The 18,493-nt window shown below is 50.3% G+C and overlaps 1 protein-coding gene and 1 long non-coding RNA gene across 3 annotated transcripts; one reads left to right on the forward strand and one right to left on the reverse strand.

Annotated features, from left to right (window-relative positions):
• Positions 1-100: 100 nt before the first annotated feature.
• On the forward strand, positions 101-14,398 carry D2HGDH (D-2-hydroxyglutarate dehydrogenase). 2 transcript variants are annotated; one of them, XM_030456313.1, is made up of 10 exons: positions 101-270; positions 431-777; positions 1,757-1,814; positions 2,746-2,885; positions 3,803-3,996; positions 9,049-9,217; positions 11,169-11,312; positions 11,683-11,825; positions 12,588-12,753; positions 13,980-14,398. In XM_030456313.1, exons 2-10 carry the CDS (start codon positions 450-452, stop codon positions 14,237-14,239), a joined length of 1,602 nt encoding a protein of 533 aa, XP_030312173.1. In that variant the 5' UTR covers positions 101-270; positions 431-449; the 3' UTR covers positions 14,240-14,398. The 2 variants fall into 2 exon arrangements, with proteins under 2 accessions (XP_030312173.1, XP_030312172.1); XM_030456312.1 differs by having other exon boundaries at positions 440-777.
• Positions 4,275-7,781, reverse strand: LOC115598763. The gene is made up of 3 exons (XR_003987905.1): positions 7,770-7,781; positions 6,434-6,438; positions 4,275-4,421 (listed from the first exon to the last, which is right to left on the reverse strand). It is a non-coding gene; the product is annotated as an uncharacterized LOC115598763 (long non-coding RNA).
• Positions 14,399-18,493: the final 4,095 nt, after the last annotated feature.

The following is an 18,493-nucleotide window of genomic DNA, read 5'->3' on the forward strand; positions in this document are numbered from 1 at the left end:
AGTGTGAGGCGGTGGAGGGCCAGGGCTGCGGCCTCCCGCCGCCAGGGGGCGCTGCTTCCCGCCGAGCCGAGCGCAGGCCCTCTCTAGCTGCCGGGGGGCGGGATGTGTCTCACTGGTCTCGGTCCCGGCTGTCACGGGGGTTCGGGTTCGGTACCGTGTTACCGCGGTACCGCCGCCTTGCCCCGCAACCCCTCCGCTCCCCGGCACAACCCCCAGCCTCCCGGACCCAGCGGCGGGGCGCCTTGGTCCCCAGACACCTTCCGCAGAGGGGTGCGTGAGGTCCCGGCCTGAGGCGCTGTGAGGGGACGGGACGGGGCTTCCCCCCCCCCTCCCTCAGAGCCCGGGGCGCTGTCCCCCGGTTCCCTCAGCCCGGAGAGAGCCGGACCTCCCCCCTCAGAGCCCGGGGGGCTCGCAGCTGAGCCAGCCTTCTGTTTTCCAGGCGCGTTCCCATGGGTTTTCCCTCCGCCTCCCGGTGCGGCGCTGCCTGGAGCCGCTGGGCGCAGCTGAGGGGCTGGCAGAGGAGGCAGCGGGCATGGCGGAGCGGGAGCTGCGGGCCGGGGCCCGAGGAGCCGCCGGGGGTACCCAGAGGAGTTTGCGGGGTGTCCGCAGCCCAGGAGGTGACGCTGACCGGGCAGCGGTACGGGGTGCGGCGGGCGCCCTTCTCCCCGCTCTCAGACACTGATGTCGCCTTCTTCGAGCGCCTCATGCCCGGCCGGGCCGTGACGGACCCCGAGGAACTGAAACCCTTTAACGTGGACTGGCTGAAATCCCTCCGAGGTGAGGCAGCTTCTGCGGCTTGCCCGAAAGCCTCCTCTCCCCTTCCTTCCCTTCAGGTATGAAAAGTCTGCCAAAGGAAGATTTCATCTCTGTTGGTTGCAGAACGTGACTTTGCAGACTGGCCAAAATGAGCTTTCCTCATGGAAAATATTTCCTTGATAATTACCTAATTTCGGGTACTTTTTCTGGCTTTCCTTAAGATCCTGTGAGGAGAGGCTGAGGGAGCTGGGGGTGTTGAGGCTGGAGGAGGCTCAGGGGAGACCTCATCACTCTCTCCAACTCCCTGAAAGGAGGTTGGAGCCACGGGGGGGTTGGGCTCTTTTCCCAGGCAACTCTCAGCAAGACAAGAGGGCACAAAGGGTCTCAAGTTGTGCCAGGGGAGGTTTAGGTTGGAGATTCGAAAGAATTTCTTTCTGGAGAGGGTGATCAGGCATTGGAATGGGCTGCCCAGGGAAGGAGTGGATTCTCCGTGTCTGGAGATCTTTCCAAAGAGCCTGGATGTGGCACTGAGTGCCATGGGCTGGGAACCACGGGGGGAGTGGATCAAGGGTTGGACTTGATGATCTCTGAGGTCCCTTCCAACCCAGCCCATTCTGTGATTCTATGAAAAAAAAAAAAAAAAAGAGATCTAGGCTTTGCTCACTTACTGATTTTTCCCTGATGCAAACTGGCTCATTAACAGGTCATGAAGTGGGGGCTGAACCTCAGAAAAGAGCTGTTGTGAATCCTCTGTGACTTTTGTCAAAGGTGTAATGAGAAAATAAAACATTTCCCATTGCCCCTGCTGGCAGCCAAGCCTGCATGTCCAGGCATAGCTTTTATAGCTTTATAGAAAATGTTTAAGCAGTTTTAAAAGTGCTGCCTCTGCCTCACAGTGGAGGGAGTGCTGCTCTTTCAGGCACCAGGCTGTACCTCCTTTCTCTCTCTGGCCTCTGCAGAACCCCCAGCTTGCCTTGAGAGTCTCTTGCTTTGATTGCAGGCTGCAGCAAGCTGATGTTGAAGCCACAGACAACAGCAGAGGTGTCTCAGGTTCTCAGGTAATGTCCCCTTTCTCTGCTTGTGGTGAAGAAACTTGGGTTTATTCTGGGAGGGGAGCTTTCAGATGCTCAGGCACTGGTTGCTGTAGCACTGGGGTTGCTGAAGCTCTTTTCTTCTTGACTGCTGGGCTGGCAGCTGACAGGAGGAATGTTCTTCAGTAGTAATGTTTTCACATTGCTCTTTTTTTTTCTGGACTGCCCCTTGTGCCTTGTGTTTTTGAGGCCCAGTGCTCTCTTCCTGGCCCTTGGCATTTCTGGAGTAGAAACCAAGGCTGAATGTTTGTTTTACAAAATAAAATTCATCTTTCTTTACGTGTCCTTACAAAGGCAAAGTGGGCAGCAGCAGCAGCAGCAGAGTTTTTGGATCAAAGTTGGTGGCTTTCAGTAAAAGGGTCTTAGAAGGGCAAAGTGTGAAGGAGAGAGATGGAGGGAGGTGACTCCCTCCTAGTCCCTCCTAGGTGCTAGTGACTGCTGGTCTGCTGAACTGCCCGGTTCAGATACTGCCAGTGCTCAGGAGAAGCACTTGTGCTGAAGGTCCTGGAGGCTCCAGGATCCAGAAGGTTTGGGCAGAATCAGGGGGTTTGAGGAGCTCCTGTGTTGCAGTAAGAACCCTCCCCTGGCTCGGGGTGTGCAGGTGGCCCCAGCAGGGCTGACTCAGGAGCCAGAAGCTGCACAGCTCTGCTCTGAGCCCTGCTGAAACAGCTCCCCAGGGCACAGCAGAGCCAGGGTTCCTGGCCTGCTGACTGCTGGTGCAGCCTGGCTCTGTGGCCTTGTGCCAGCTCTTGTGCAAGAACTTCTGTGGGTGTGCAGAGAAGGTGCTGTGCCAGGGCTCTGGCAGGCTGGAGCAGCTGAGGAGTAGGTGCAGGTGCTCCCTGGCTCCTGGGTTATGGCCCTGGGATGCACCAGACTTGAGAAAGCCTTTTTCTTCCAGGTACTGCCATGAGAGGAACCTGGCAGTGACCCCCCAGGGGGGTAACACAGGCCTGGTTGGGGGCAGCATCCCTGTCTTTGATGAGATCATCCTCTCCACTGCTCTCATGAACAGGATCATCAGCTTTGACAAGGTCTCTGGTAAATGTCATGGGGTTCAGGCCCCTGGCCCTAAAGCAGCCCTGTCCTGGGAGCTGAGAGCTGCAGGACCAGCAGAGCTTGAGTCCAGCAGCACCACAAGGAGGGTCAGAGATTTGTTTCCCTCTTATCACTGCTGTAACCCTGTAGGCTGCAGCAGCAGCAGATGTCAAAATACAGGCAGTGAGAGAAAGGGGAAAGAAGATAGAAGATAGGAGCCAGGGGGGGGTTGGGCTCTTTTCCCAGGCAACTCTCAGCAAGACAAGAGGGCAGGGTCTCAAGTTGTGCCAGGGGAGGTTTAGGTTGGAGATGAGAAAGAATTTCTTTCTGGAGAGGGTGATCAGCCATTGGAATGGGCTGCCCAGGGAAGGAGTGGATTCTCCGTGTCTGGAGATCTTTCCAAAGAGCCTGGATGTGGCACTGAGTGCCATGGGCTGGGAACCATGGGGGGAGTGGATCAAGGGTTGGACTTGATGATCTCTGAGGTCCCTTCCAACCCAGCCAATTCCATAATTCTGTGATCCTCTGACCTGTTCCTAAATCACAGGGGACACCCAGCAGGAGGAGCAGAATGACAGTGTAGAAGAGGCACCTGGTGACCACACCAGCAGAAGGAAGAGGGGGATGGGAAAAACCAGGAGGCTGTTTGGATGAGGGGAGTCAGGGACCAGGTTGTCTGTTCATCAAACAGGGAGGGGGAACAGGCAGGGGTGTGCTCCGTGTCACTCTGGTTTGCCAGCTCAGGTTGGGGGTGAGCAGATGTTGAAGCAGTGTCAAAGCCCCCAGAGCTGGAGGGGGGGTGGGACAGTGCAGAGGCCACTCGTGTGCTCACCCCCAGTCCTGGGGGGTTGGGACATCTCCAGTTGCTCATCCTGCTGCTCGAGGAGGCACCAGCTTGCAGCAGGACGTTTTCCTTTCAGGAATCCTGGTGTGCCAAGCTGGTTGTGTCCTGGAGAAGCTCAGTGAGTCCCTGGAGCAGCAGGGCTTTGTCATGCCCCTGGACCTGGGGGCAAAAGGCAGCTGCCACATCGGGGGCAACGTGGCCACCAACGCCGGGGGCCTGCGGCTCCTCAGATACGGCTCTCTGCGGGGGACAGTGCTGGGCATGGAAGTGGTAAGCACCCTGCCACTGCCCCCCTGCTTCAGACTCAGCTGCTCACCCTGCTCCCTCTGCTGCCAGCTGAAGCCGAAAAAGGCCCAGCAAAACTGTTTAGAGACAGAGTTTTGAGTCTTTAAACACCAAAGGTTTTTATTTTCTGATCCGGGGAACTCCCAGCTCACGCCAGACAAAGAGTTCCAAGGGTTAAGGGGAAGGGTTGGGGTATTTATACAGTAAAAGGGGAGGTTACAACATCCTTACATTCTCAGTTCTTGCTGACTTCATTCTATTGTTACAAGGTGGTATCAGACCCCAGCCAGAACTTTCTTCTTATCCCTTGGTGGTGACATCTTTATGTTCTTCTTGTGCAGATGTTCACATCCTTTGGTGCCCAGCTGGCACCTGAATGGCCTTGGCAGTGACTTGCTTTAAGAACAAGACTTGTTTTAAGAAAAGAGTTACAGAAGAAAAGACTTACACTTTTAATTATTCCCGAGCTAGAAGTTAATCCCGTTAGGACCTTGTATTGGTTACATTGTTCTAGTGGGAAAATGCCAGGTCTGAGCTGCTTTGTGTGGGAAAGTGAAATGTCTGAGCTGCTTTGTTAGCTTCTTTCTCAGTTTAACCCTGAATTCTTAGTAGTTATGAGTACAAATTCATTAGCATATATTACAAGTCTTAATTCTACATAAAGTAAATTCACACAAACAGCTTGGCCTGATCCACTCTCTTCTTCATTCCCCCTTTCCTTAAAACGTATAAAATCCTTCATCAAGTTCCAAGGGAAGGTTCTCATGCCTTTGAATCATTGTCCACAGTACTCAGACCCTTTTCTTGCACCAGCTGTGCTTTCTGTTGGGAGACTCGATAACCGTTTAAACCCAAGAAATTTAACAACGAGATTGTCCACTCAACACATTGTTCTTCTGTTTCAGTTGCTATCAGTAAGTCATCCACATACTGCAGGAGGGTGCCCTCTCCCTGTGGCCGCTCCCACTGTTCCAGTTCTTTGGCCAGTTGATTTCCAAATATTGTAGGACTATTTTTATAACCTTGAGGTAACACCGTCCAGGTTAGTTGTGTTTTTCTCCCTTTACCAACAAACTCCCATTCAAAGGCAAAAATCTTTTGGCTTTCTGGGGCTAAAGTAAGGCAGAAAAATCTTAGTAATATCATTCACAGCCCTTAAATCCAGTACCAGTCTGTAAGTCCCATTTGGTTTCTTGACTGATAATATTGGTGTATTAAAATCTGATTCACAGTCTACCAGTAGCCCTAGTTCTAAAAACCTCTCTCCAATTATTAAGGTCTCTTGTGGTACTTTTATCCATGCTTGTTCTCTGGGATTTCCTTTCCTCCCTCTACTTCACCGTCTCCGATCTGAGCTTTTGTCTTTACTTCTGACCTTTCAGCTCCTGCTTTTTCTGCCTCCAGTCTTGCTTTTTCTGCTTCTAGTTTTGCCCTGTCTGCTTCAGCTTTAGCTTTCTCTGTGTCTAATCTCGCTTTCTCTATTTCCAATTTTGCTCTTTCTTCTCCTATCTTTGCCACTTCTGCCTCCCTTTCCTTTTCCTTGTGTAATATGAATGGCTGGTTCCTTCTTCAGGATCATCTCTCAGGTTTTCGGTGTCTGCTCTGTTCTCTTTCTTCTTCACCTTTTTCCCTGTCTCCTCTGGGGCTTTCTCTTCGTCTTTGTCTCCTCCCACCAGCTTTTGCGAAACACATTCCAATTCCTGTCTTTCCTCACTTTCCAACTCTTTTCTTTTCTCACTTTCCAACTCCTTTCTTTTCTCACTTTCCAATTCCTTCCTTTTCTCACTTTCCAACTCCTTTCTCTCCTCACTTTCCCATTCCTTTCTTTTCTCACTTTCCAATTCTGTGGAGCTACTGCTGCTTTCTTGTTGTGACAGTGGCAGTGGTACTCCACATCCTGGCACAAGAGGCTGATATTCTTGGAGGCTAATGGTACTTTCCACATCACTGCTTTTTTCTTTCAGCTGAAGGCATCGTTTCCCTGTACTACAAGCATCACAACAGCGTTCCTTCACTTCGCTGTTCTTCTGATCCCATTCTAGGGCTAAAACCAAGGGATCTTGGGGTGATACATTTGTTCCACAATCCTTTTGCCATTCCGGCTTATCCCTTAAAGTGAAAAACATGTCTGCATATATCACTTCATCCCACTTTCCTCTTCTACGGAGAAACAACGTAAGTTGGTGGATGGTATTATAATTTAAGCTTCCCTCCAGTGGCCACCTTTCCCCCTCATTTAGTTTATACAGCAGCCACCAATCTTGACAACATTTCACAAGTGTCTTTTTCCTTATATTTCCCCCCAGGATTTCACCAAGTTCTTTCCAATGTTTTAAAATGCATCCCAAGGGGGTTTTAGCATCAATTTCCTTACTCTGTTCAGTCCCCATTATACCTGGTCGAGAGGTTACAACTGTGGGACCCTTTCTGGATTACCAAATTCTATTCAGATTTCAGCAATTTACAATTTCAACACCTTACTCAACTTATTCTAGCATTCAAGCACACTCCTTATTTTGTTTTAACACTCCAGATTCACACCAATCGCTTCGTCCGTCTCTGGCCGGACCCCTCGCGGGTGACACGGAAACGCAAATCGGGACCCGCACTCGCTTTGCAATTAAATTGCGTCTCAGTCACTCGCACACACACGCACTTTCAGTCAGAACTCTGCACAGGTAAAATCTGACAAAAAACCTTACACGTTGCTTTACCGCTTACGGTCACAAGATGCCGCTATAGACCACGGACCTGCCGGTGTCGCGGCAAAAGACCCCGCAACCCCCCCGAAGGTAAAGCTGTAAAGCTTTCCTTCGATAGAGACGTGTAATCACCCAAAACACAATTTTCTTAAAAAGCGGCACACCAAACACTCAGAACACTTAGATTACTTACAAGCAGTACAACAGAATAACATCATCATCAATCACCATATGATCATATGAACCACAGCATTACCAAAAACCCTTTATCAACAGGATACAACACAGAGTGCACCTTCCCACTGCTGTGAAGGGATGAACTCAGTGCTAGACTGGACTCCAATCCGTCAGCCTGGGGGCGTCCCCCGTGTCCCTGTGAATCCTGAGGAACCCAAACCTCCCGGGGGGACTCTGGCCTCCCAGGGGACTTTAACCCACTGGGGGACTCTAACCCCCCTTCCTAGAGGCCTCAAAACCCAAAGAAATATATATAAATACCTTTTCAGTATGAGGAAGGTCTGGTGTCCATCAGTGCGTAGAGCCAAGGGAGTAGGAGAGGCTGATCCGACAGAACTCGTCGGGGGTCCCCAAAAGTGTCCCCAGGTCCCCCTGGATCACAGCACGGTGGAGTCCAGTCCTGCCACGGTTGCCAAAAATGAAGCCAAAGAAAAAGGCCCAGCAAAACTGTTTAGAGACAGAGTTTTGAGTCTTTAAACACCAAAGGTTTTTATTTTTGGATCCAGGGAACTCCCAGCTCCCGCCGGACAAAGAGTTCCAAGGATTAAGGGAAAGGGTTGGGGTATTTATACAGTAAAAGGGGAGGTTACAACATCCTTACATTCTCAGTTCTTGCTGACTTCATTCTGTTGTTACAAGGTGGTATCAGACCCCAGCCAGAACTTTCTTCTTATCCTTTGGTGGTGACATCTTTATATTCTTCTTGTGCAGATGTTCACATCCTTTGGTGCCCAGCTGGCACCTAAATGGCCTTGGCAGTGTCTTGCTTTAAGAACAAGACTTGTTTTAAGAAAAGAGTTACAGAAGAAAAAGACTTACACTTTTAATTATTCCCGAGCTAGAAGTTAATCCCGTTAGGACCTTGTATTGGTTACATTGTTCTAGTGGGAAAATGCCAGGTCTGAGCTGCTTTGTATGGGAAAGTGAAATGTCTGAGCTGCTTTGTTAGCTTCTTTCTCAGTTTAACCCTGAATTCTTAGTAGTTATGAGTACAAATTCTTTAGCATATATTACAAGTCTTAATTCTACATAAAGTAAATTCACACAAACAGCTTGGCCTGATCCACTCTCTTCTTCACAGCCCCCACCCAGCCTCTCCACGAGGCAGCCAGGTTGTTCTCCAGGCTCCCACTCTAACTTTTCCTAGGGTGGCTCTTCTGAGAAGGGCCAAGGAGTGTCTTTGTGCATGCAGCAGCTGTAACTGCTGCCTCAGCTTCCACCTCTGCCCTTGCTAACAGAAGTCACATGAGGTGGTTTTCTAACCTTGAGAGGTGAGAAGAAGTCAGGGAGAGATTTGGTGGTCCCAGGCTACCTGTGTGTGGTTGGTTCCTCTCTGGACTCCTAGGTCTCTCAGCTCTCTGCCAAGTTCATCCTATGGTGTTCTCTTCTAGGGGCTGCTTGCTCAGCTTCTGATAGAGCTGTCCACTTTGGGGTTTCTCTGGCTGCTGGCTTGCTCCTGGGCTTTGCTGTTCCTCAGGCTGCTTCTGCCCTTGCAGGCCTGTGTCAGTCTGTAAAGACTGGGATTCTAGAAGATTCCAGGGCCTGGGAGCAGAGAGCTCCTAAGGAAATAGGTTGGGTATGTAACAAAAGCCTGGGTTTGGAGTTTTAGTCTGTGGACCTGGAAAGGAGAGCTTCTGTCTTTCAGACCAGCTCCTCCAGTATCAGAAGAACCTTTAATAACATCTCTTACTAACATCCTGATCCAAGGCTCGAGGGATAGAGGGCTTACCTCATTCCTGTTAACTGTGTTCACTCTTTTAAAGTGCTCCTTGTTTCTGTTCCATCATGGGAGCTCGAGTGGCCAGCCTTCTCCATACCTGGGAAGAAAAGCAGAGCAAACTTGAATCTCCCAGTATTGCTGCTCCTGCTTGAAAACTGTTAAAAAAAAAAAATAATAAAAGCAGAGAACTCAGGGGGAAGGCTCTGGTAGGTTATAGAGAGGAGGCAGAGCTGGCAATGGAGGAACCACAAGAAGAGCGTGGGAAGAGGCTGCAGGTCACGTGCAAGGCTCCAGGCTGGTGACACCTTTTTGTCACCCTGTTGTCAGAGGGGGTTAGGGCAGCAGATTTCCCCCTTTGGTGTGCTCTGTGTCCCCCAGGTGCTGGCTGATGGCTCAGCTCTGGACTGCCTGACATCTCTGCGCAAGGACAACACCGGCTACGACCTCAAGCAGCTCTTCATTGGCTCTGAGGGAACCCTGGGAGTTATCACTGCTGTCTCCATCCTCTGTCCCCAGAAACCTAGGGCTGTCAATCTGGCATTCCTAGGTAGGAGTCCATGGGAATGATTTCACACCTGGATTCAGAGGGGGAGGGAGGGGGGAATGAATTGAAATGGAAAGGAGAAAGCACTGCTGTCACACCCCCCTCTGTGAGGGTGGGTGCAGCACTGTCACCTCTCACAAAGTCACCACAGCTCCCCAGAGGTGGGGGACAACAAAATACCACAGCTCAGGGAGTGGGCACAGGGAGGGCTCCCCAGAGTGGGGGTTGACCCAGGGAGGTTGGGACTGGAGCCCCTTGCCTTCTGAACTCCCTCAGAGAGGAGCCTGGGTGCAGCTGGGCCCAATCCTCCTCCTCTAATTAATCTCTTTTAACAACCCATCCATTGAGACTGAGTTCAGGAATTCTCTGTGTGGTGCTCAGGAGTAAGGTTCTTACCCAGGGGGGTTGTATAAAACACAACTTTTCAGTAAAGTGAGTAAGATTATAAAGCATGTGAGATTACAGCTGGCAGAATTATAAAGGATGGAAGTTTCTAAGGACTGGATTACAATTTAGCAAAATTTAAGTGGTCAAAGAAGAGTTACAACTAACAAAGGGAGTAAAACTTCAAGTTAGAAACTGTTACCCTCATGTGCCCAGGTAAGGTCAGAAACAGAGACACAGGGAGAGAGCTAAAGACAAAGAAGAGACAGAGAAGATCTCACCAACCTTGGATACAGTGATGATCTGGGTAGGAAGTTCAGGTCCTTGGATGCTGGGGTCACATCCAGCATTTCCAGTCTGCCTCTTTGATGCCCCCTGACCCCACCATTTCAGGGGGGTTTTGGCATATCTTGCACAGCCAGGTGTTCCCTTGGGCCCCTCCAGGTGGGAGGACACAGCAGTAACCCTGATTTCTGTGCCTCTGGCCTCTCCAGTGGCTTTCCCCAGGGCACACACAGTGTGTCCCTCTGCCTCTGCAGGGTGCAGCTCTCCTGCCCCTGTCCCTTATGGAACAAGGACAGTTCCTGCCTGCCAGGGTGGCATCAGACAGAGCTCCCCTTGCCATGGCCCTGTCTATCAGGGGGGTCACCCAAATGAGGGTCTCTCCTGGGGAGAACAGAGTCCAGATGGCTCCTGGATGAGGCCTCCACCCCAGCACAGTGTCAGGGAGGCTGTTTTGAGACAATCCCCCCATTCTTTGGGGGATTCTGCCCCTGCCCAGGCTGCCAGGCTGGGGCTGGGTGTTGAGATGTATCTGGGGTGGAAATGCAGGCACAGTGTGTGGCAGGGCAGGCAGCTCTGCCAAGGCCAGGCAGCCAGGAGCTCAGCAGGGTGAAGGCAGTGCCCTCATGGACAGACCTGCTCTGACACTACCCAGGGGACAGCTTTAGCTGGTGCTGGTGGCCACAATCCAGTGGTCACTGGGTGAGTCCAAACTGATGAGGCAAGTCTGAGAAGTCAGCCCTGCAGGCCCAGGTCAGCAGGGAACATTGCCAGGCACCCCTGCTTAAAAGCTGCTTCTGAGCCTGCTTTTAAGCAGAGCTGTTTGTGGGGAGCCTTCACTGAGATTGTTGGGGTTTTTTTATCTCAAAAACCTCCAGGGCCAGCAGTGACTTCTCAAACAGCTTTACTTGCATCAGGTGTGGCCTTGAGAGCAGGGAGCTAAACTCAGAGGAGGGGGTGAGTGGATTCCAAGCACTGACAGACCTGAGGAATATGTGCAGTGAATCCCAGAGTTTGCCTGGACTCTCACAGTGGCCTTTAAATTTCTCTTCTGATTTGCCTTCTTGCCTTTGGTGAGAAGTGAGGGTGAGGTAGACTTTTGGTTTGAACTGTCCTGAGAGTGTTGAACCATTATTCAAGGCATGACAAGAGCTGCTGATCTGAGCAGCAGCTCACAGCTTTTGGTGCAGGGAAAGATGACTTTGAAGCCTTGTAGACTTCTTAAAACTCTTTACAAGGTTTAGGGGAGAGTGTTTTTGTTCCTGATTGGTTTTTTTCCTCTCTGAAGGATGTCAGAGTTTTGATAAGGTTCTGGAAACATTTACAACGTGCAGAGCCATGCTGGGAGAGATCCTGTCTGCCTATGAGTTCATGGATGAGAAGTGCATGGAACTGGTTGAGAAGCATCTCAAGTTGTCCAGCCCAGTGACAGGTACAGGTGTCGTGTGTGCTGTAGAAAGAGGCACTGTACTGCCTGGGGATTTATAGCCTAATTGTGAGAATGTGGGCATCCCTCATCATTTTTGTGTTCAATTCCAAACACATTTGGTGGAAACCTCTTAAAGATAAGACTTTTTACTTCTGCTCATTCCCACAAAGCTACTAATTTTCTGAAAAGTGGTGGTGAGATAAGGGACAGAGCATGGGTGTGAAGTGCCCTACTGCCACCTGGCACCAGAGCCCCTGGGCTGTACAGCAACCTCATAAAATGTGCCAAGCTTGAGTAAAGCTCCAGAACCTGCACTGAATTCCTGTGCTGTTGCCCCAGATCATCTGCTTAGTCTGTTCTCCCTCACTTTCAGGCAGTCCCTTTTATGTTTTAATTGAAACTTCAGGCTCCAATTCCACCCATGATGAAGAAAAATTGAACAGCTTCCTGGGACAGGCTATGACTTCTGGCTTGGTCACTGATGGAACTGTGGCAACAGATGATAAGAAAATAAAGGCAAGTCATGGTTTCCTCCTGTGCAGAGCTCTTTGACATGATTCTCTACTTGGATTTGTGTTTTTAACTGGGAAATGTTCAGACTGACATTTGGTCTCTGGGAGCTTAATAGGGCAGATTGAGTAAGAACACTGAGAGGGAATGTCACTGCTGACTCTTGAAGGAAAAACTGAAAATGTTGGGGTTTCAGTGGGTGCTTCCCCTTTCAGAGACACCAGAATAATGACTTCCATCTCACAGCAGCTGCTGGGGTAGGACCAGAAGCTGAGTTGTCAGCAGGGTCAGGAGTGAGCAGTAGGCTCAGTGTGGCAGAGCCACAGAGTGCTGTCCTGGAGAACCAGATGGACACACAGTGTCCTGGGGAGAAGGAGAGGGATTTGTCTCTGCCCTGTGAACAAAGAACCATGTTTCTTCCAGCCCTAGTTCCCAAACCAACCGTTGCAGTTCAGTAGAAGAGGCACATCCCCATTCCTTGGGAAACCCAAGGGAGGTTTGGGGAGAACACCAGAGGCTGTGTTTTTTCCCTCTGGAATACTCCCAAGCTTAAAGAGCTGGTGGTATCACTTCACTGTACACCCCTGCCAGGAGAGCATTATTACTGACTCCCAAAAGGCAGAGGATATCAAGAGAAATCAGAAGCTGGTGTCAAATGCAAACAGTCAAGGCTTTTCTTTTGATTTTTTTTTTTCTCTCCATGCCACAAAGCATGGAACCCAAGAGGTACTTGGCTTATTTGTGTTTCTTTCCCCTCTGGTTGCTCAGACACTGTGGAGCCTGCGGGAGAGGATCACAGAAGCCCTCACCCACGATGGCTGTGTCTACAAATATGACATTTCTCTCCCTGTGGGGAAGCTCTATGAGCTGGTGACAGACATGAGGGCTCGGCTGGGCCAGAGTGCCAAGAACGTGGTGGGCTACGGCCACTTGGGTGAGTATGAGTGCTGGGGAAGGAGCTGATGGCTCTCTTGTGCTCTAGGTTTTGCTGTGCAACTTGCTAGTAGTTTTAAAGGGGCTTTTTTATATTATTAGGAAGCAAAGACTGAATAGCTGAGAGCTGCCAGAAGAGGAGGATGCATAAGGATCTTGGAGTTTGAATTTCATTGCCCTCAACCTCTGTTCCTTATAGTCAGGGCAGGTTGCTAGTCAGACAGCCACTGAACTGGTCATTTGTGTCTTCTGGCTCTGTGCTTTCTATTTAAGTGTTGTTTAATTGGGCCATCAATTTGATTAATGTACACATTAGGTAGATAAGCATTTTCTTGTCCAAAGTGATGAGTCAGACTGGAAATCAGTCATGTCTGAGCCAGTAACCCTCCAAAAGAGAGTGACACAAGTAATGCACAGAAAGGGCAGGACATTTTTCAGAGTGCTTTGAAACTAACTTGATGTCACCTACAGGCAAGTCAGTAGCTTGGCAGAGCTGTTCTGTAAAAGCAAAACAAAAAAACCCCAACCCAGAACACTCTTCAACAGGCTTGGTTTGAGATGCTTTAAAAGACATGGAAAGACAAGTCTGTCTAACAGGGGTTGCCTCTGGTAGTTCTTGGTGCTGAGGATTAAGCTGTGTGCTGTGAGGGTTTGCTGGGAGGTGGGAAGAGGTTCCAGAGTGAGAATGTGCAAGTTGTGTTTATCTCTGTGTGCTGAACACCACCAGCTATGTGCTTGTAATCAAGCACTCTCACACACAAGTGGCAAAAGGAGAAAATGTTCTGCTTGCTTTGTTTGTGTTGTCACAGTGCCAAAGTGCTTCTAGAACATCCCATAAACTTAGGAAGGGGAGAGAAAGTGGCCAAGGGCTGCATTAAAATCCAGTGGTCATTATGAAATGAGTGGGAAGAGAAGTGAGACCATGATTGATGCAGCACAGTTGTTTGAATTCTGAAATGACAGCAGTGGGAATTTGAAAGCAGGTTAACTCAGAAGACTTCTTCAAGTATTGCAGTGAAAGGATGGAAAAAACAAGCTTCTGTTTTAATTACTTATGCATGGAGAGACTGGTGTTTGTAAAAGGACAGTGAACTCCTCCTTTTTCCCCAAGTTTGGGCACTAACAAAGGCACCATTGTGTGTGTCCATGGAGGAGACAGTAATGAGCCTGTGTTGCAGGGCCACTAAGCTCTTCTTACCCAGCCACCTCTGCAATGTTTTCTTGCAGGAGATGGAAACCTGCACTTGAACATCACAGCAGAGTCCTATAGCCATTCCCTGCTGGCTGCCATCGAGCCCTTTGTGTACCAGTGGACTGCAAGACACAAAGGCAGCATCAGTGCAGAGCACGGACTGGGCTTCAAGAAAAAGCAGTTCCTTGAGTACAGCAAGCCCAGGGAGGCTGTTGTCCTGATGCAGCGTTTCAAAGCCATGTTTGACCCCAAAGGGATCCTCAATCCCTACAAGGTGCTGCCCTCCAGCTCCTGACAGCAGCACCTGCCAAGGGGCCAGCAGAGCCTGTCACACGTGGGTGGCATCTCCAGCTGGGTGACTGCACCTCAGCCATGGACAAGGCCACGTGGGATGCTCCTTGGTCCATCTCCTTAGGGTGACCAAACAAGTAAAGGAGTGGTGTTCCTCTCTGCAGGGGTGTCTTGTTCTTTCTGAAGGAGAACACGTTATTAGTTGTGACCCTGGGGCTTTCCTGTTTAATCTGAACACTGAACCCAAACATGCACATAGTCTGTGGATATTCCCCCTCTTAGAATCATGGAATCATAGAACTGGCTGGGTTGGAAGGGACCTCAGAGATCATCAAGTCCAACCCTTGATCCACTCCCCCCGTGGTTCCCAGCCCATGGCACTCAGTGCCACATCCAGGCTCTTTGGAAAGATCTCCAGACACGGAGAATCCACTCCTTCCCTGGGCAGCCCATTCCAATGGCTGATCACCCTCTCCAGAAAGAAATTCTTTCGAATCTCCAACCTAAACCTCCCCTGGCACAACTTGAGACCCTGCCCTCTTGTCTTGCTGAGAGATGCCTGGGAAAAGAGACCAACCCCCCCCTGGCTCCAACCTCCTTTCAGGGAGTTGTAAAGAGCGATGAGGTCTCCCCTGAGCCTCCTCTTCTCTACCCTCAACACCCCCAGCTCCCTCAGCCTCTCCTCATAGGATCTGTGCTGGATCCCTTCACCAGCCCAGTTGCCCTTCTTCCCCTTAGCTTGCTCTGATTTATTGCTGAAGTGACACCAGCCAGAGGAGGCTGTTTCTGAGGTGCCCTCTCTGGCCAGGGACATTCTGTGAGGATAAGGGGTGTTGGGACATGTCTTTTATACCTATTGGGGTCACTGATTATTGTGGAATGATTTTTTTCAACTTTGGATCTTGCTTGATCCTCCCTTGTCTCTATTTCCTCGTTTTGAGTACCTTTTTAAGGAAAGACTTTAGTAAGGCTTCTGATCCTGTCCCTCACAGCAGTCTCCTGGACACGTGTCCCAGCTGTGAGATGAGCAGGTTGACAGGACTTCAGGTGAAGGACTGCCTGGAGGGCAGAGCTCAGAGGGCTGCAGAGAAGGGGCTAGGTCTGGCAGGTGAGCTGTTACCAGCAGTGTTCCTTCCTCAGGGCCCACGACCAGTGCAGTTCAGTGTTTTATCAGTGATCTGAATGCAGGACTGGAATGCACCATCAAGTGTGCTGATGGTATCAAACTGGGAGGTGCTGTTGACTTCTGAGAGAGGTTTGGAGCACAAGGCTTGTGAGGTGCAGCTGAGGGCCCTGGGGGTGCTGATCCTGGAGCAGAGGAGGCTGAGGGGAGACCTTGTGGCTCTCTGCAACCCCCTGAGAGGAGGTTGGAGCCGGGGGGGTCGGTCTCTGCTCCCAAGGAGCAAGGAATGGGACAAGAGGAACTTCTGGCCTCAAGTTGTGCCAGGGCAGGTTTGGGTTGGATGTTAAAAGAAACTTCTTCCCAGACTGGTATCAAACAGAGGGACATTCTCAGGAAGCATTTTTTAGGGAGTGGTCAAAGAGTGAAGAGGCTTCCTGGGGAGGTGGTGGATGCACCAAGCCTGGCAGTGTGTCAGAGACATTTGGACAATGCCCTTAATAACTTTTGGTGAGCCCTGAAGTGAACGTGGCACCAGTTGGATCAGTGGTTGTTGTAGGTTCCTTACAACTGGATTATTCTGTTCTAAGGTGGGGTTTTTGTTGCCTTTGGGTTTGCTGGTTTTGTTGTTGGGTTTTTTTTTTTGCTACAGTCTGTTTTGAGATGCCAGGAGAGATTGTCCTTCCCGGTTTGTCACCCCTCTGTTAGCAGCAGGGCAGCCAGGCCATCTGCTGGGGACTCACCTGGGCTGCTCCATGCTTGCTCTCCACATCCATGTTTACCAAGCATGTAACCCAGGCTCTGCTGTGTCCAAATGAAGTAACTGATCTGGGATTTGCCTCAGGGAAATCAGGTCACTAACCTGACCACCTTTCACAACAAAATAACATTTTCTGTCAGCCTGGGGAGAGCAGTGGATGGTGTTTGGCCTGATGTCAGCAAAGAGTTGAACATTATTTCCCAGAGCCTTCTCCTGGAGAAGCTGGCAAGGCACAGACCAGGTGGGTAGAAAACTGAACTCGGGGTCACCTCAGAGGCTGGTGGTCAGTTGTTTTTACTCAAGTCTGCTGGTTTAGGAGGCCTCACTGGACTTGGTGAGACTAGGAAAGGTGCCTGTATTACCCATTAGTTGTCTTTTCCATTTCCTACTTTTCAGGGATTTCTGCTCTTCCACAGTGCAGTGAAATAAATATTCCATCCAGAGCCCTCGTCTTGAAAGAAAACTCTCCTGCAGGGACTTTTCTTCTCTTTTTAAACAAGAACACCCTCTCTGCAAGGCTGTGAGCTGTGGGATGGTGTGAAGGATGGTGGCTGCTGCTCAGGACTGTGTTGTAACAGCCCTGGTGGCACAGTTCTAAGGTCACAACCCTCAACTTGGCCACTCAGGATGTTTAACAGGAACACCTCTGCCTGTTATGTGACCCCCAGTGCTTGCCCTCTGGGCTGCTGAACTCCTGCTCTCTGCTCTCAGAGCACTCCCCACCTCTCCCTGGATTCCTTGGTACCACTCAGAGAAGAGCTGATTATCTTCTTCTGGGATTAAGCAGGGTGCATGAGGCCATCCTTAGCAAAGAGCAGGCAGAATTTGGAACGCACTCAGCCCGGCTGCTTATCTGTCAGGTGATACAAAAATAGGGAAAGTCCACGATGTGGAGAGAAGACATTTACAGGATTTGCTTTTTGCCAAGTCTGGCTGATGCAGCTCGTTCTTTCCAGATCAGACTGCTTATATTCTCTGCCTTTTTTCCTCTGCCATTCTTTCTCTTCCCCCCTCCCCAAACCCTGACCATAATTGTTCAGCATTACATGTCAATGGTTCTTTTGGGGAAGCGGAACTTTCCATACTGCTTTTTTTTTGTTTTTTCCCCAGCTACAAACGAGGAGAGCAGTAGGGAGGGAGCCAGGGCTGACAGATAAGCTGGTGCTGTGGCCAGGGAATTCCTGGCACAGCTGCATTTAACCCTCTTCTTTACATGTGAAGATCCTTAAGCTCGATGTAAGTTCACCCTTTCAGCTGAACAATAGAGCAATTACTCTGAGGGAGGAGTTACCTGAGGGTTATTTTCTAGTATTTTTTCCTAGACCTTAAACTCCAGTATTATTTTTCTTTCCCACATTCTCAGTGGTGGTTTCACTGCTGTGGATAAGAGGGGATACAGGGTGGGTGCAAATAGGTGGGGAGGGTACTTTTAAGAAGAATCATTGTGGTAGGAATTCCTTATCCAAAATCCTATTTTTTTTCCAGGACAGAGATAAATATTAGAACAATGTAGGTGCTCGACCTACACTGAAGCAGTGGTTTTCCACTTGAAGCAGTGGTTTTCTGGCAGAGTGAGGAAGTACTTGACTCTCTGTCCAGGTTTTGGCAGAGTTAATGTTCTCCCTGGCAGGGTGCTGTGTTCTGGATGTGAGGGGTGTTGGCAGCACAAGGATGCTGTGCCTGGTGCTGAGCAGTGCTCAGGCAGTCAGGGTCTTTTCTGCTTCTTACCCTGCCCCAGCAGCTCTGGGGTTGTGCAAGGAGCTAGGAGGGGACACAGCTGGGCCAGCTGACCCTCACTGACCAAGGGGGTGTCCCACACCATCTGATGCTGTGCTCAGCAAGAAAAGCTGGGGGCAAGGAGGAGGAAAAGGGGTGTTCAGAGTTGAGGCATCTGTCTTCCCAAGTAAGCAAGGTGCGTGAGGTAGCCCTGCTTCCCTGGGGGTTGGCTGTGATGGGAAGAACATTAACTGCTTTCCCTTTGCCTGCACGCCCAGCTTCTGCTCACCCTGTGAAAATGCCACTACTCCACCACGAGCTTTGGCAGTGCTGCCTTCCTGCTGCTCCTCTCCCTCTGTGTGGGGCTGAGCTGCCCACAGGGGAAGCAAATGGGCACATGAAGAGGGGGCAGCAGGGAGCTATGAGTTCAGCATCCTGCCCCAGCTGGCTGATCCTGTGTGGAGTGGCTGAACCTCACTGCTCCCACTCTGTGAGCAGCACAGAGCCACCTCCAGCCAGGTCGTTCTGCCTGGCATCATTTGTTTGAGGATGGGGTTTTTTTGGGGTTGTATTTTTGCGTAATCACACCTGAGGGTTCACGTACAGCTCCCTGGGAGAGAGCAATTAATCGACTGTGGAAGTGCAAAAACAAACAAACAAAA

The sequence above is a fragment of the Calypte anna genome, chromosome 9 (genome assembly GCF_003957555.1).
Source record: "Calypte anna isolate BGI_N300 chromosome 9, bCalAnn1_v1.p, whole genome shotgun sequence".
In the NCBI taxonomy this organism is placed as follows: Eukaryota; Metazoa; Chordata; class Aves; order Apodiformes; family Trochilidae; genus Calypte; species Calypte anna.

Excerpts from the sequence above, each read along its gene's own strand:
- D2HGDH (XM_030456313.1), top strand. The coding sequence starts at position 450 with ATGGGTTTTCCCTCCGCCTCCCGGTGCGGCGCTGCCTGGAGCCGCTGG. Across the intron at positions 778-1,756 it reads CTGGCTGAAATCCCTCCGAG|GCTGCAGCAAGCTGATGTTG; the intron begins GTGAGGCAGCTT and ends CTTTGATTGCAG. Across the intron at positions 11,826-12,587 it reads CAGATGATAAGAAAATAAAG|ACACTGTGGAGCCTGCGGGA; the intron begins GCAAGTCATGGT and ends CTGGTTGCTCAG.